The 17,791-nt window shown below is 35.2% G+C and overlaps 1 protein-coding gene across 1 annotated transcript in view; it reads right to left on the reverse strand.

The window, feature by feature from the left end:
- Positions 1-12,327, reverse strand: part of LOC128656391 (organic solute transporter subunit alpha) — an 83,116-nt gene extending 70,789 nt beyond the window's left edge. Inside the window, exons 1-2 of the mRNA XM_053710268.1 lie at positions 12,209-12,327; positions 4,224-4,318 (exon numbers count right to left, since the gene is read on the reverse strand). Coding sequence (XP_053566243.1) covers positions 4,224-4,318; positions 12,209-12,240 — 127 coding nt within the window. The 5' untranslated portion in view covers positions 12,241-12,327. The remainder of the gene's footprint in view (positions 1-4,223; positions 4,319-12,208) is intronic.
- Positions 12,328-17,791: the final 5,464 nt, after the last annotated feature.

A 17,791-nucleotide genomic window follows, 5' to 3' on the forward strand; every position in this document is an offset into this window, starting at 1 on the left:
ATCCCATACGTCACTAGCTCATGGACTCTTGCTAATTACATGAAAGAAAACATAATTTATGTAAGAACTTACCTGATAAATTCATTTCTTTCATATTAGCAAGAGTCCATGAGGCCCGCCCTTTTTTTGTGGTGGTTATGATTTTGTATAAAGCACAATTATTCCAATTCCTTATTTTATATGCTTTCGCACTTTTTTCTTATCACCCCACTTCTTGGCTATTCGTTAAACTGATTGGTGGGTGTGGTGAGGGGTGTATTTGTAGGCATTTTGAGGTTTGGGAAACTTTGCCCCTCCTGGTAGGAATGTATATCCCATACGTCACTAGCTCATGGACTCTTGCTAATATGAAAGAAATGAATTTATCAGGTAAGTTCTTACATAAATTATGTTTTTCTTGTATCATTTGCTGAAGGAGCAGTAATGCACTACTGAGAGCTAGGTGAACATATCTAATGAGCCAATCACAAGAGAAAAAATGTGTGCAGGCACCAATCACCAGCTAGCACCCAGTAGTGTAGGATATGTACATATTCTTTTTCAACAACAGATACCAAGAGAACAAAGTACATTAGAAAATAGAAGTGAATTTAAAAGTGTCTTAAAGTGATGGTAAACTCTGTGTCCCATCTTGCTGTTAACTAAATCTATGAGTCCCATGAACCTCACATACCAGTTTTTGCTTTATAAAGTGTTTGAGAAATATATAACAATTTTACCTTTTATGTTTGACATGATTGCGAGCTTTTATGTTTGACATGATTGCGATCCCCATCTAAAGGCTAGATTATGAGTGGAGTGCAATATTGTGCTTATGCGAGCACGATATGTGCGCTCCACTCAGTAATACCAGCGCATGCAATTTGAACGATGCCGGGAAGTGAAGCACTCATGAGATCATGCTTCCGTAGGCTTCATTGGGAGCCTCGTTCTGATGCAGATAGACATGGCAATGATTTGTAGCAAAAAGCTAGTAATGGGTGGTTATTTAACGTGCACCCATAAATGGGCAAATTTGCCCCTTTACTGGCGCACATTAAAATAGCGCTCCATTTGTAATCTGGCCCTAAATGTATTAAAAATATGCTAATTTTTCAATAAGGGGTCGATTGCTCACTCACTCATAATGATCACTTTGCTCTGAAAACCAAGTAAACATTGAGTCTCGTGATTCAATGTTCACTTGACATATGTCACTGACAGCATTGTGCATGCACTGTTTGTAATCCCTGTTGGGAACGTGCAGAGGCTTTCACGCATAGAGCGGGTGGGACCGCAATGTACGCCACTTCAGTGGGGCGAAGCAAACAAGCATTTTATGTATATGCAGAGTGGAAATATACAATTCAATATATGCAGTATTTACCATCACTTTAAAATGGCATGCTCTATCAGATTAATGCAAGTTCATTATTGACTTTCCTACCCCTTTAAAATATGTTAAAGACCTGAAGCTGAGTTTCCTGCTATCAGCCAGGAATAACTGGTCAGCTCTATTGAAATGGTTAATGTATTTTATGAATTTTACATTGTGAGACTTTAATGTCCAGAATTTACTGAAGTCCATAGCCAATATAGGTTACTTATGTCCATAAAACAGAAAGAGAATATTCAGGTGCCCACTTAAAAGTGGTGATGGGAAGGTTTAAACTAATCTTTACCTATATTGAAATAAACTACTAGAGTTCTTGGAAAACTCAATAATGGTTTCAGTTTGTTTGTTAATCACTAGCTCTAAGAAAGTATTAAGTCTTAGGACTTGATCTGTCACTGAGCAATAACCTGTTCCGACCACTGATCCAGCTATGCCTACCCTGACTTTCTGCTTAGTCTGAACTTATAAAAATGCACTGCCTAGCATGACTACTAAGCCTGTACAAACTGTCCTGATCCATAACATTTTATTCATAAGCATTCTTTTTTGCATGATCTTTGCTTTAGTACTATATGTACCTGCTGCTGGCTCCAGCATTATGGGAAAAAAATGTAACAAATGTGCATTTGGATAGACCCCCACATACTCCAGATTAAATAGAGAATAACATCATTAATATGTTTGTTTATGCAAGAATGCCTTTTTGTAGTTTTTAAAATGTAGCCTCTGTGCTGCAATCCTATGCCTGACTGGGAGAGAAAATAGCACACTGCCATAAGCACTGATTATACACATTCTGCTTGAGGACAGTGTCAATACTGGAATACTTATGACTGCCAATAATGTATCCAGATTGCTAAATCTCCCCTGTAGACCTCTGGACTCCAAACCTAGTCTGCCTTGACACTGCCCCTTACCCTGGTCACATGATATATATTTAAAAAGTTAGCAAGTATGATATAATACAGCATTCAGTTTGCCCTGTCCATAATCGGATTTTAGTCCAATGATGCAAATAATGCCCTGTCACATAAAAGGGCCAAATCTGTTTAATCGAAATCTTACAAAATTCCATTAACAAGACTTTTAAACTTGTTCTCTGATAATCTCTTCCCAAAAATTGTATAATATCATACTCATCATACTCATTTTACACATTGCGGTTTTTTGTGTGGTTTTTTTGTTTTTTTTGGGGGGGGGGGGGGTTTGCTTAAAGTGTGAGCTAAAAGCTGTTCAAAAGTATCATGAATTTAATACAGCTGTATTAGTTGTGTACTTACTGTTAAAATTAATTGGCTGAAAGGCACTGCCTGTTAATGATAACTTGCTGATAGGTACTTCCTGCTAATACTGATTTGGCTAACCATGAACACTTATATCTAGCAGCTTAAGTTAAGTTACATTATTTTCAAGCAGTAAACACTTCTCAAGTCACGAGACACATGATGACTTCACATGCAACGTCAGAGGTTTACTTCCTAATTTCTCTGAGAATACAGAGAGATGGCCTTTTTTCTGCCCATATCTTGGTCCTCTAACAATTTAGACGGATATGTTACCTGATTTGAAAAGAGGAATTCTGCCCTTTCAACTGAGAGGTAGGTTGTCCCTATAGCATGTAAGAAATAATCACCTTAAACAGGAATTTCTTGAGATCTACCTTTCCGAGACCAAGTGATCCACATAGTAATAACACCTAGCAACAACCTTTAATCTCTTTTTGTTTTGTTGTTATTGTTGATAGAGCGGACAGTTAAGTGTTTCTTTAGTACTGAAAATTTGCAGGAATATATACAACATTTGAATAAATGTGAAATATATGAACTTTAATGAACATTTATAAATTATCTATACATCTGTCTAAGGCAGGGTTCTTCAAACCACAGGTCGGACTCGGGAACCATTACTGTGTCGCAACACCATGTTTACTGAGTCGCAACTTGTTTGTGTGTGTTATTACCTTTTACAACAATTTCAAGTTCAGGAAAAAGTATGCACACATTTTAGTCACTTTGCCAAAAATCGCAGCTATCTTGTTGTATATTGCTTCAGAAATTGTCAGACCAAGCATAAAAATAGGGTTGTGAAGGTATATGGTATTATGGCACTGGGTCTTGGGGAAAAAAGTTTGAAGAACCCTGATTTGAGTTCTCTTGGTAGCTAAGGATATCAGGGATGCTGGAGAATGTTACAGCACCTACAGTTATTATTGTAGCAACCAATCAATAGTCCCAAAAGTCCTAAATTTGCAACGCCAAGTACAAGTAAAGAGGGAATTTACATATACATATATATATATATATATATATATATATATATATACTGTATATATATATATATATATATATATATATATAAACAAACCAAAAAAATAAAATAAACAGGACAATGCAGCAGTAGTAAACTCCACACTGAAGGTCATCTTTGTTAGCATCCAGGGTCTGGAACAAACCCTTTTCCGTACATATAATATATATAAATATGTAATGGGAATACAAAAGGCAAGCTACATCCAAAAATAAGCATTTCAAACCATATTAGTAAATATTCAATACATTTAAAGGACAATTACATTAAATGTGACATTTCTTTATCCTGATATTGGCACAGAAACATTTGGCGTATCGCCAGATAAACTATTATTCTCTATTTGATTTGGTGGCACAAGCTTCATTCAATCGTATCTGATGCTGGATGATATTGTGCTTTAACAAATGCAGTGGAAACTTCCCTTTGGATATTATTAAGATAATTTTTGCTTTTTTCTTTCACACAAATAGCAGTACTTTAGAGATTAATATTTTTTTTCAGCGATGAAGCTTACAATAAATCATATTTCATTACGTACTATATGGGAGCTGTGATGAGGGTGGAGGCTCAGAGAAGCAATCTTCTGGGATACTGTAATTGGTCATCAACAGTTTAACCAGCTGTGGAGGGAGCCTGAAAAACAAACAAATTAAGTTACACGTTTCTTTTATGCTCCTGTATTACAGACTTCATTATCAGAGATGAAGATTAGTTCAACCGTATACAGATTTAAGGCCATATTATGAGTGGTAAGGGGTTTATCGCAGGGTTTTGTGCTCATCTGGCTTACCGCTGGTATTATGAGTTGTAAGTAAATTTGATCACTTCAGCGCAATCACGATTTACGCTAGAATGATAACCGCATTCTCAGAGCTCAAAACACAGAAAACATATGTTACAAAGTACAGTTACACTAATAATAACAACACATATAATAAAAATTATTCAAAAAAATATTGCACAAAAAAGTTATAAGGGCTCAATGATATGAGATCTCAGATGTTAAAAAAAAGGCAGGAAAATGGCTTTAACATTGAGATACATACATATACATCTCTAAATATGTATGTGTATGTATATACAGTATATATATATATATATATATATACAGTATATATATATATATTTGTCTATATATGTGTACATATGTATTTATTTGTGTATATATTTATATGTCTGTAAATACATATATACACATATAAACACATAAAAACATATGTATACATATATTGATATATATATATATATATATATATATATATATATATATATATGCATTGGAGCCCTTTGCAGTCAAGTAGATGAAAATATGAAAAAAACATATTTATGCAATATTCATATTTAATAAAAGTTTTTACTATGTATTTACTATAAATATTTGGCATTCCAATGTTCTGCACATAGCAGAATATGTTCTATGTATTTGTAAATAGATATTCCTATATATATCTGTATATATTTATACCTATATCTAATCATCTTTATATATAGGTATTAATATATATTTTACCAAAAACCCATCATATATGTATTTATTAATAAATATAACATATATTCTCTGTGCAGAACACTGGAATGTGAAATATTCATATTTTCATGTCGTGTTAGGTTTGCAGGAGAGTGGCGTGTTAGTTTTTTCCCCCCACTTTTGTTCTCCATTGACGCCTATGGAGGAAAACGTTAACACCAACGCGATATTCTAACTTTAGCTTTTTGCACTCGTCAGGTTAACGCTCAAACGAAAACAGTTTACTTTGAATTAGTAATACGAGCATACTTCTAGCGCAATTAAGACTCGAGCGAAAGCTTTAATTAGCGCCCCACTTCTAATTTGGCCCTTAGTTTAGTAACAGTATATATGAGTAGTTAATTTGTATAGTATAAAGTGCATCAACTAAAAGAACATATGTAGAAAATGGTTCTAATGTAAACTCATTTCTACCACACATAATTTAGCTCAGTATTTGCAGTTGTCAAAAGTGTCTGCATGAAAGGCCTGCTAAATATTTTATTCCTCAACATTGCATTAACATTAAACAGGATTTATTTATTAGATAATACATAGGTATACAATTTGTCTTATGGAACTGGGAGACTCTTGACTCTACTTTAATTTGCGCACATGTCAAGCAGGCTATAAGGAACTTGAAAATCTGATAAAATATTTAACTTTAAAGACCAGTATCCCTCACTTTAACATTACTGCTTTAGGTTTTTCTGATTCCTTTTCAGTTCACAGGGAGATTCTGTAGATTTTAATTTATGAAATGCTTTCTTTCAAGGGGTAACTACACCCTGCTGGGTCCCAGAGCAAAGGCTGTGACGGGCCCCCTATTTTGACAGCACCCTTTCTGACTGTTTGCAATCATCAGAAGTTGAGTCAACATATGAGAAATAGGAACTTCTCTATGAATGTCGTCCTTCCCCTTAGTTAGAGGAAATACGAAGCCTTCCTGTAAACATTTGGCGGCATTTTTTTTCTGTACAGCAACACCGTAGTGTCATCTTGGCAACCCTGCCACCATATTGTATAAGCAAATGCATACGCTTTCTGTAAACTGTGAGCTTGATTTGCAGGGAGAACACAAAGGAACCAGTCATGATGCAGGTGGAGTGATGCCACTAATGACTGCAGAGTCCTCGTGGCCGACCTTGAGCTGTGGGCCCTATCTCAATTGAGACCTCTGAGACCCCTATATTTATGCCCCTGCTTACTTTATGAAATAATGATCATTGGAACAGGGAATTTATAAGCTTTGATTTACCATCTGTATTTAGATATTAAAGGGGACTGCAAAATTTAAAAGGATTTAGAAGTCAAAATTTAAATTTGTGGTTCAGACAGAGGGTAAACCTTGTAAAAACGAAAACATGTCTGTTGTCAAATTTACCACTTTGTCTTGGTATGCTTTGGCCAATCTTAGCTCTTTTCAATGAGAGCATACATAGGTAGGCTTAGGAGTGTGCATGTGTCTTAAAGGGACATTAAGCTCTAAATAAATGCTGGATGGAATAATGCATTCAAAACAAAGATTAGCCCAAGAATAAAGTGTAGATATTTTATATCATATTTGTTTAAATAAAGCAATGGGTGCTGCTATGACTGTCAAATCTTGGTTGATCAGCATTAGTTGTATAGGTATTTGCAGTAGAAATAATAAGGTTTTCATTCCAATTTACAGATCACTAATTAGGACTAATCTTGAGTATTGTGTGCAGTTCTAGCGGCTGTATCTCCAGAAGGTCTAAATGAAATGGAATCTGTTCTAAGGAGGGCTACTAAATGGTTCATGGTCTAAAAAATAAAACTTATAAAGAAAGACTTGATGATCTTAATATGTATAGCTTAGATACAAGAAGGGAAAGAAGTGATATGATATTAAGGGAATCAATAAAGCTTATGTTGAAAGTATGTATTTGCAGGAAAGGCAACAACAGAACAAGTGGTTGTGTACTCAAGATGAAGAGTAGTAGGTTCAGGAGTATTTTGCCGTAGCACTTCTTCACAGGAAGGGAGATTGATTTGTTAAATAAACACCGTAGAGGACCTTGAAAAGCTTAGTATAAGCATGAGGCTGTCCTACACACTAAGCTTATACTTTATGGGAAATACAGGCAAACGTTTTGGGCCTATGGATCTATTTATGTTTAATGTTTCTATAAATTAGAAAAGCCACAATTTTCAGAATTAAAGTGAAAGTCAACCATAGCGTTTTTTTGAAACGCTAGGGTTGACTGTTGAAAAAAATAAAGGGCTCTTTCATTCATGAAGTATTAGATTCTTCATGCAGAAAGTGCCTTTATTCGTTTTAACCGTTCGCTGTACTTAGCTGCTACAACAGCCCACGGCAAAAACATATTTTGCTAAGAGGTGACGTTTTCACCTCTTAGCAAATAGCTGTGTGGTAAATCCCGCTCCCATGGGCGCCAAATCGGATTTACCGCACGGCTATTGGCTAAGAGGTGAAAACGTCACCTCTTACCAAATTTTTTTTGGCCGTGGGCTGCCGTAGCAGCTAAGAACGGCGAACAGTTGAAACAAATAAAGGCACTTTTTGCATGAAGTATCTTATACTTCATGAATGAAAGTGCCATTTATTTGTTTCAACAGTAAACCCTAGCGTTTCAAAATACGGAAGAGGGTGCAAAATTAATAAAATAATTTTACTACATATAATTTAACATTTCATATTACAATCTCAAAGCGTTTAATGTATTCATGAAAAGATCAACTGCATGGATAGCACAAAATATTTCAATGGAAACCTGGTACTAAAGTGGAGCCATAAATAACTTTAAGCTGTTGGCTGCTTTGGCAGCTTATGGCTCAATTTTTACCAACTTAAAGGGACAGTCAAGTCCAAAAAAAACTTTCATGTTTCAAATAGGGCATGTAATTTTAAACAACTTTCCAATTTACTTTTATCACCAATTTTGCTTTGTTCTTTTAATATTCTTAGTTGAAACTAGACCTAGGAAGGCTCATATGATAATTGCTAAGCCCTTGAAGGCCGCCTCTAATCACATGCTTTTGTATTTGCTTTTCACAGCAGGGGAGAGCTAGTTCAGGTAAACCCAATAGATAACATTGTGAGCACGCTCGTGAATTGTGGCAGACACTGCACTAATTGGCTCAAATAAAAGTCAATAGATAATAAATAAAATGTCATGTGATCAGGGGGCTGTCAGACGATGTTTAGATAAAAGTTAATCACAGAGGTAAAAAGTGTATAATTATAACTGTGTTGGTTATGCAAAACTGGGGAATGGGTAATAAAGGGATTATCTATCTTTTAAAACAACAACAATTCTGGTGTTGACTGTCCCTTTAAGGCTCATTCCATTGAGCCGTAATAAATGGAGCCATAAGCTATTGAAGTGGCTGACAGCTAAAAGTAGTTTATGGCTCAATTTTAGTACTAAGTATCCATTAAAATATGTTGCGCATTGCGTGCAGTTGCTCTTTTCGTGTAGGTGTAAGTTAAAGCTGTGTTAACGCTTTCACCCAATTTCGGATTTCTTGAAATAAAATCAACTAGTTGCTATGGTAACCCGACCTTTCACTATAAAATTTACGTTTAACGTCTGCGCTCCTTACCTGTGATCACCTCTAGAGAGAAACAAAGATACACTTATTTATAATACATATTTTTTTAACTGTAAGCAAATATTTTTTATTAATATTTGTCATATATATTGTTGCCCTAGGCATAGGCCTAGTTTGAATTTTGTAGATATGGGCTTGCAATTATATGTATAAGTAAAAACATACTGATATTTCCATAAGAACATAAGAGCAACTATCCCGATACATGGGAAACAATAAATATGACATATTACTTTTTTTTTTACATTGCATTTTAAAATTTCAATAAGACATAGGTCTTTAAAAAGCTAATTTTTCCTCTCTTACACCTAGTTGAGCTGGGTGTAATTTTTTCAATATATCAACAGCCTCAGACAGTGTACTAATGGTTTGCACTTTCATTGGAAACTTGGTATAAGTTATCACTTAACGGATTCTAATACTTTCTATGGGACATGAAAATATTTTATATTGAAGTATAACGTGCCATCGGAAGCAGTCGATAAACAAAATTGCTTCTGACAGCATAGTTGACGGTTTGCGACTTCTCGAAAACCTAACTATGGCTCAATGGAAATGAACCCTGAATAAGGCCTAGTATCTCATGGTAAAAACAATTATCTCCACTAAAGTCTATGGAGAATTTTTATGTTACCACCAGTTTCCAAGCTTTGAAACCTCAATTGAAGCTAGCCTCAAGTGGGCCTTCTTTGCTGAAAAATTTGGATACCATTGTTCTAGATAATAATAAGATAATAATATAATAAGAATGTGTATTGTATGGCCAAACTGAATGAATAATATATATTTAAAGGAACAAAAGATCATTGGTAAATGTTAACTATAAATGTGGAGTAAGATGATACTCGTGTAATTGTACAAATTGTATTTGCCTCCTTTCACTTTAAACATGACAATTTTTTTTATTGAACAGTTGATTCTTTGCATAACATGTCACAGTACCTAACTGAAGTCATGATGTTACTAATGACAAAGTACCTGCACTCAACCACCTGTATCAAGTAATGCATAACAACTGTGTAAGAACTGAACACGTTGAAGGGAAGGACAAGGACCATTATTATTATTATTATTATTATTATTATTTTAATAATTATACTAATAATAATACATACATTTTATTATTTCTATATTTATTTATTTATTTAAAAGAGGCTAAAGCTATACAAGGGTGCAATACGTTGGAAAAATAAAACATAGATACAATATTAAGGGCAAAAAAGTAGGATTTGAAGGCACTGGAAAATCACCTTGGTGATAAGATACCTATGATGACCAAATACTGTATGGTATATTATTATTATTATCGGTTATTTGTAGAGCGCCAACAGATTCCGCAGCGCTATAAACAAAAGGGGAGTACAACAAAACATTTATAGGGATCAAACCGGTAGCAGGCCCTGCCAAGAGTCACACTCTAGTTTCTGCACTTAACTGCGCTAAACCTAGACTACAAAAATAACTTTGCCTGGAAAAAGCGTATAACTGGAAATCTTCAACCAAATTTTGCTGACTGGTTCTCTTTTTTATTATTTTCATAATTTTCTTGGTTTCATAATTGCTAATGATCACTAGCTGATTATTAATATAACTTATAGACAGACTAAAGATCAGATTATCCTCAAAATTTGATTATTTCAATCTGACAACAAACATTTTAAATATTGAAGTCCTGCTCTTACTATTTAGAAGGGTTGCTAAACATCCTGTATTTAAATGGAGGGGTATTTCAGTTGGATGCTCAGTGAACTGTAGGTAAAAAAATATTAACTCTTAATTGCTTAGGACATATCTGGACATTTTGGTGTGACAGGGGCTACAGGACCTTAGATTTCATATGAGGTTACATGAGGAACTATAGATCAGATCTTGTGGGTATTGCAGATATGGGTCTGATATTGGCAAATAACTGACATGGGCTGCAGGTAATTGGGTCTAATCTGAGGTTTGATGAGGTCATTGGGCTAGCAATTTGCAGGGGCATTGTATCTGATCGGAGATCTGTTCCTGATCTACTGCTTTCCCAACCAACATTTTTCAGGACTAGCGCTGCCAACCCTTTTATTTACTGACCCTGAAATGTTATCTAAACTCTGACAACTCCATATTTGCTAATTGCGCACTTGATCTTCCTTTTTTTACACATTTTATTCTAAAGATAAAATTTCTCTAATGGATATTAAAAGCAACACATTTGTGTCATTAATTAAAAAGAGACGGTTTTAAGCATAATATTTTTTTACATGAATGAGTGACCTGAAGATTACATACGTAATCAGCACAGACGTGGTTTTGTAAACACAGATTTAACCACTTGCACTAAGAGGGTATCTTTATTCGATATCCAATATCTAGCTGTAAATGCTTTGTTGAACAAAATATAATAATTTTATAAAATCTAGTGAGGGGGCTCACTGGAATATCAAGTGCAACATAAACAAGGTTTTCTAAACTCTACATCTTGGATCATGTAAAAAATGTATCATATTTAAAAATTATTCTTTTAACTGCAAAATAGAAAATTTTGGATTAGTGAATCAATGTGAGTACATTCAGTTCTACTGCCCTAAAATTTGCTGCTTATTGTGCTCTTGAAATATATTCTGCTATCACATTTCCTATGTAATGTTCACATAGCACTAATCAAACATATTTTGCTAATCGCTGTGTGGATTAAGAATCAGGTAGTGATTAACACACTTTTTTCTTTTTTAAATCACAGTCTTCCAGTTTCACTTAGCCTGGTCTCTCCAGTTTCATCATATCATATGCTAATCTACAAAAGCACATGTGCCATGAGTGTAGTTCTGGGGGTACATAGACTAGTGACAGGTCTAGGGTTCTGGGGGTACATAGGCTAGTGACAGGTCTAGGTGGTTTCTGGGGGTACATAGGCTAGTGACAGGTCTAGGTGGGTTCTGGGGGTACATAGGCTAGTGACAGGTCTAGGTGGGTTCTGGGGGTACATAGGCTAGTGACAGGTCTAGGTGGGTTCTGGGGGTACATAGGCTAGAGACAGGTCTAGGTGGGTTCTGATGGTACATTTATTACTCAAAGTCTCTAAGGTGCCAGTTGTCCTTAAACCGCAAGCTGTTACATTTTGTACATTACAGTTATCTATAAAGAGAATGGGGGATTAAAGAAAAATAAAGGTAAGGATAGGTAGTAGAATATGAGGACCCTCTGCATGTTTTATATTTTGCTTTGTAGTCAACTTTTTGCACCTAAATTTTAATGTTCAAGAGCCCCTTCTGTAAAAGGCTCCATGGAATAACAGCAGTGGTACATTCTTGTATTAATGAATCTAGGGCAGTGAGTGTTCCCCATTATAATAATAGTAGCGTTTGAGCAAAAAATGACAAGGTGTAAGTGATAAAGCGGAGAGAGTACAAAGTTGAGTGTGAAAAAGACTCTACCTGGGGTCGGATTTATGATCTGGGGATCCCATTTCCTTCAGAATCCTCTGACAGATCTTGCTCTACTGTCCACAGCTGCAATAAGTTCTTCTCTGCTCCAGAAATGATGAACTTTGTCAAGCCCATAGTCTTGCAAAGCCTCAGCTTCTGGTGTTTGACTGACCAGGCCATGGTTTTAAGTTCATTGATCTTCATAAATAAACACATTATATGTGGTTGGAGTTCATCTTTGAAGTCTCTAATTGAAAAATAACTAGGGCTTCTATTTTATATTTTTATTCATTATTCCTACAAACCACAGACATGTCAACCTAAACAAACTTAAAAACCTAATTTTCTGTGATTTAACAGAAGTATAAAATTAAAATAATAGTAATGAGATATATGCAAAAGAAAAGTATTGCTTTGTAATAAATTGTATAATACTGTATATGGATATATATATATATATATATATATATATATATATATATAAGTTACAGTTAAAGTGCAGAAATCAGTTAATGTGCACATTACCTAGATAATCTGCAGATTAACTAGGGTGATCAGTTAAAGTGCAGAAACATTGTTTCATTTCTCAAATTACCTAGGTAATCTGCAAATTACCTAGATAATCTGCACATTACCTACTAGGCACTAGTTAAAGTGCAAAAAATGCACTTTAGCGGTAACATATATATAAACTAAAGGGAGTCCCATGGTTTTTCCTATGATAATCAGTTCATATCACTTTTTTTAGAGAGCCTGGGGCCCTTTCTTCTGAACATGGAGGTAAAAACAAAATCTTAAAGGGCAGTGCGGCACACTTTATGCATAGTAGTTTTCCCAAGGGTATAACAACTGCTCTCATTCTGTTTTTGCATTTATTAACATCTTGGCCTCTACACTTCTAAGCATTGTATATTTCCCATTCTGCATTCTGAATTGTTACAGAATCGACTTCCCTGCAACCCATTGTGGAATTATGCAATGAGCACAAATAAATGAAAGAACATTGTACTGAGAATGTGAAATATCTGCCATTCTAGCAGTAATGTATCTGTGATAATACAGTTGAAATACAAATAATACACTTTCAAGCACTTTAGCTTTTTAGAAAAGTTTGTTTCTCTCATGTAAACTCTTTATTGAAAAAGAAGCCGAAGAATGTTCCGATTTCGGCCGAGGGCAGATACGCTCCAGAGTGCTCTGTTCTAATCAGAGCCTTGGGCGCCGCAACTGCCTCTGGGAACCTTACCATGTGTCCCAGCCCGCACGTCTTGAAATTCTCTGTCTGGGAAATTATCTATCTATCTATCTATCTATCTATCTATCTATTGAATCTATAATAAATAGATAGATTCAATAGGTAATTTCCCAGATAGAGAATTTCAAGACGTGTGGGCTGGGACCCATGGTAAGGTTCCCAGAAGCAGTTGCGGCGCCCAAGGCTCTGATTAGAACAGAGCACTCTGGAGCGTATCTGCCCTCGGCCGAAATCGGAACATTCTTCGGCTTCTTTTTCAATAAACAGTTTACATGAGAGAAACAAACTTTTCCAACTTTAACTACACGGAAGCCGTTAATGTGCACATTACCTAGGTGATTAGAACAGAGCACTCTGGAGCGTATCTGCCCTCGGCTGAAATCGGAACATTCTTCGGTTTCTTTTTCAATAAACAGTTTACATGAGAGAAACAAACTTTTCCAACTTTAACTACACGGAAGCAGTTAATGTGCACATTACCTAGGTAAAGTGCAGATTCTGCACTTTAACTGAGCAAATCAGTTAATCTGCAGATTAGCTAGGTAATGTGCACATGAACTGTTTCTGCACTTTAACTGTAACATATATATATATATATATATATATATATTCTCTCTCTCTTTCTCTCTCTCTCTCTCTCTCTCTCTCTCTCTCTCTATATATATATATATATATATATATATATATATATATATATACCATGAACAGGTTTGTTGGACTCTGTAAACATCACAACTGAACAAGTAAGCAGGCACTGCAGATTACATCAACCACCTTTATTGTGTCAAATGCTTTTTGACACAATAAAGGTGGTTAAAGTAATCTGCGGTGCCTGCTTACTTGTTGTTCAGTTGGGATTTTTACTGAGTCCAGTTTAACAAACCTATTCATGGTGGATATGATTTTGGCAGAGCACACAGTGGATGGAGGTGTTGGTGAGTGCTGATCTTCTTGGATTTCTATATTTAGATATGTATATACACGTTTGTGTGTGTGTGTACAAAAATAGGTAGTTCGGGTTTTCTGTGGATGTACAGATGGGCTATGCAATGACCTAATATATATTATTATGATTAGTATATCCCCAATTGTAATAACTATCCATGCTTCAACCAAATTATATTCAAGGGACATTAAACACTAAATAAATGCTATATTGAATGATGCATCCAAAGAAAAGATTAGTCTGGGAATAACAAGTAGGTGCATTTTTTAAAGTTTAAATAGTGACAAAATAAGTGTAAAGTTTTAGTGTGTATAAAACAATGGGAGCTGCCATGTTGTAACTTTTTATCTTCTCTGCTGTGGCCAATTAGAGACAGTTATAAATAGCTCACTAGAGTGTGCAGCCAATGGCTGTGTGGAATATAACAGTGTTCTGCACTTCCATTTCTAATAGGAACTGTAAAGCTCACATTTCCAGAATGGAATTACAAGAAAATGGGACAAAATAAATAATGAAAGTATATTTTACAAAATAGGTAAGTCATGGCATTTAGGCAGCAACAGTAACACATATTAATTTCAAAGTTATATTTTGCAGATTTTGAATTTTAAAGTGTGTGCATCTTTATTAGTTTGTCATGGTGGGGTGGTAAACTCACAACTGCTATGATAGAAATATAATATTGCAATATTTTTACAGAAGATAATATTAAATTGATGTTATAGATGTTTAATACTGGAAACATATAATTGTTCACAATTAACCAAAGTAGCCTAAATGTTAGTATTATCAAATTAGTTAGATTATCCTCTAAATACCCCCTTACTTAGATTTTGTTTTTCGTGCGGGTGTGTGTGGTCAGCCAATATGGTGCACTGTTCACCCCAGAAACATTTCTTTATTAGAAATCCTACACGATTTGCCATGAGTGCACAATAAGGCAGCATGTCCTATCTATCTATCTATCTATCTATCTATCTATCCATCCATCTATTATAATATACCATATACATGTCATTATTTCTGTCTATCTAGGAGGATATATAATGCATAAACATGTTAGACACTTCTGTGTGACTTGGATTGTGAAAGTAGAATAAATATACAAAAACCTGTGCACAAATAATAGAATGGGAGGATGGAACATGTAGCGACTGTGGACTAAATATCAGTTCTATAGCAGTTGCTAGCAATAGGATTGTTACCTAATAACAGCTCTGTCACTATCCACTGCATTTGCATGCACATGCATAGCATCCAATTAACTTATATACGAGCTGCACAATAATAATATCAATAACGCCTCAGTCCTGACACTATATGGTCCTTTTCCTATCTTTCCTGGTGTTAACTGATATAAATGAATCAACATAAATTATCCATTATTACTGTTTTTTATAAAAATATAGGTACCTACCAGGACCAAACAAGGTCTATTTCAACATTACGAGGATCCTCTGACCCCCAATAATTAACCATAACTGCACTGCTCATCACAACTGAACATGCAAAACCATCCTAATTTACAACCAGGGGGACTTTTAGACCAAAACCTTCTAGGGCTGAATTCTGACAATGAGCCCCCCCCCCCCAATTAATCATGATTGCTTAACAATTAACAATTAGGATTCTTTCAAAAAAATGTAAACAGAAGGAAGCAGCAGACTTCAAGTTTATTAGCTGTTTAATGAGGTGTCTAGGGCTCAGAAAAGGTTTTTATGATCAGTGTTGAGCTTTTTATGGGGGTTTTGTAAACATAAATGGGGTATTTAGCTGTTATGGGCAAGTGTTGCTGCTAATGGGTCTAACCCTGCTGCAGGCAGCTTACCCTAAAGGTAACTCAGTAGTAAGCAATAGTAACAATAGGCATGCTGCAATATAATAGTATAATAATTAATAATTAGTATAATAATTTTGAGGATAGATAGATGAACCTGCCCCCTACACTAATAAAAGGCTCCACTGCACTAGGATTGTACACATTCTGCACACACCTATGTATAGACTGGCTACTTAATGCCCCCAGCACTTGGGCCCTGGGGAAACTGCATCTGCTGCACCAATGGTAGCTCTTCCCCTGTCTGCAGTTACTGTGGGGAAAACATCATTGTTTAAATGTATTGCTATGAAGGGCTGGTGTTGTTGATATTTATCATGGCTGGTGGTCACTAAATAATACACAAAAAATGTAGCCACTGTTAAAACGTGTTGCTGTTTGTGTTTCTAGCATTCACTACAGTTTTGCATCTCATGAGATTGTAGCCCTGTGTTAAAAACAGAAGTCTTCCGTTAAACATAAACTTGTGATATTACATTACATTGTATTATAATAAAATAAGTAGACATGTACCCATCTTTTACCTGTGAAAAAAAGGTGTGCAATATATAAATAATGTTATTTTTTTCATTTAGACATGAGAAGCGCTAAGTGTGACCACATATAAATAAACTTTTATTTTAATCTCTTTATTGTGTACATTTGTGTTGGTTCTTTTGTAATGTACTGTTTTTGTGTGTAACTATGTTTATCTATCTGCCCAGCGCAGTTGTGTTGCTGTGTGTGTGTAGTAGACTTGTTTTATTAGTATATCTGACTACGGAAAATGTAAATACCATAAATATACCCTTATAAATACCATTACTATAAAAGTAACAAAAGTGGTCTAGAGATAATACCTTTAAGACTAAAGGAAGAAACTGCATGTCTCAGGTCACTTTATGTAAACATTGCTTTCAGTTAGTCAATGAAGTTATCACCTCTATACTGCTATTGGTATTTTTTTATCATAAAAGTGTTTGTGCTCCCTCTGTATTGGGAAATTCCAGCTAGCTATCAACTTCTCATACCGTATATCAATAAATGGAGCTCTGGGACTTTAAAAGGTTAATACGCACTGTACTTCTAACTCTTACGTCCTACCGGACACTGACCTGACACCTCAACCTTCACTGACCGGCCTGGAATGGAACACTTTCATGTTTGTCATTAATTGATATGGAACACTGAGCAAGGTCTTTCAATAAGGGCAAGAGAGGCCAGGTCTGTTTATTAAATTGAGGATATGAACAGAAAAAGGCAGTATCACACCTACACCTCCAAAATAGATTAAAAAAAATAGTTTAGGGTATTGAAGAATGAAAAATAACCTTGTTGGCTTAGTATGCTGTGAGCAAGATTACAAGTCGCGTAGCAAATTAGTTGCGAAAAATCTGCGCGCGTTATGGCTTTTTCGTATTTGACATTGCGCAGCTATAAGAAGTTGCAAAATAAATTATTGTGTGTGCACGTTAAGCCGCATAATGCAAACCGCGAAATTGCGTGCGCGTTCACGTATTCGCCATTGAAGTCAATGGAGAAGGCAAAAAGAAAAAAAAGAAAAAAAGGCAAAAA

Source organism: Bombina bombina, chromosome 4 (assembly GCF_027579735.1).
Source record: "Bombina bombina isolate aBomBom1 chromosome 4, aBomBom1.pri, whole genome shotgun sequence".
Lineage (NCBI taxonomy): Eukaryota > Metazoa > Chordata > Amphibia > Anura > Bombinatoridae > Bombina > Bombina bombina.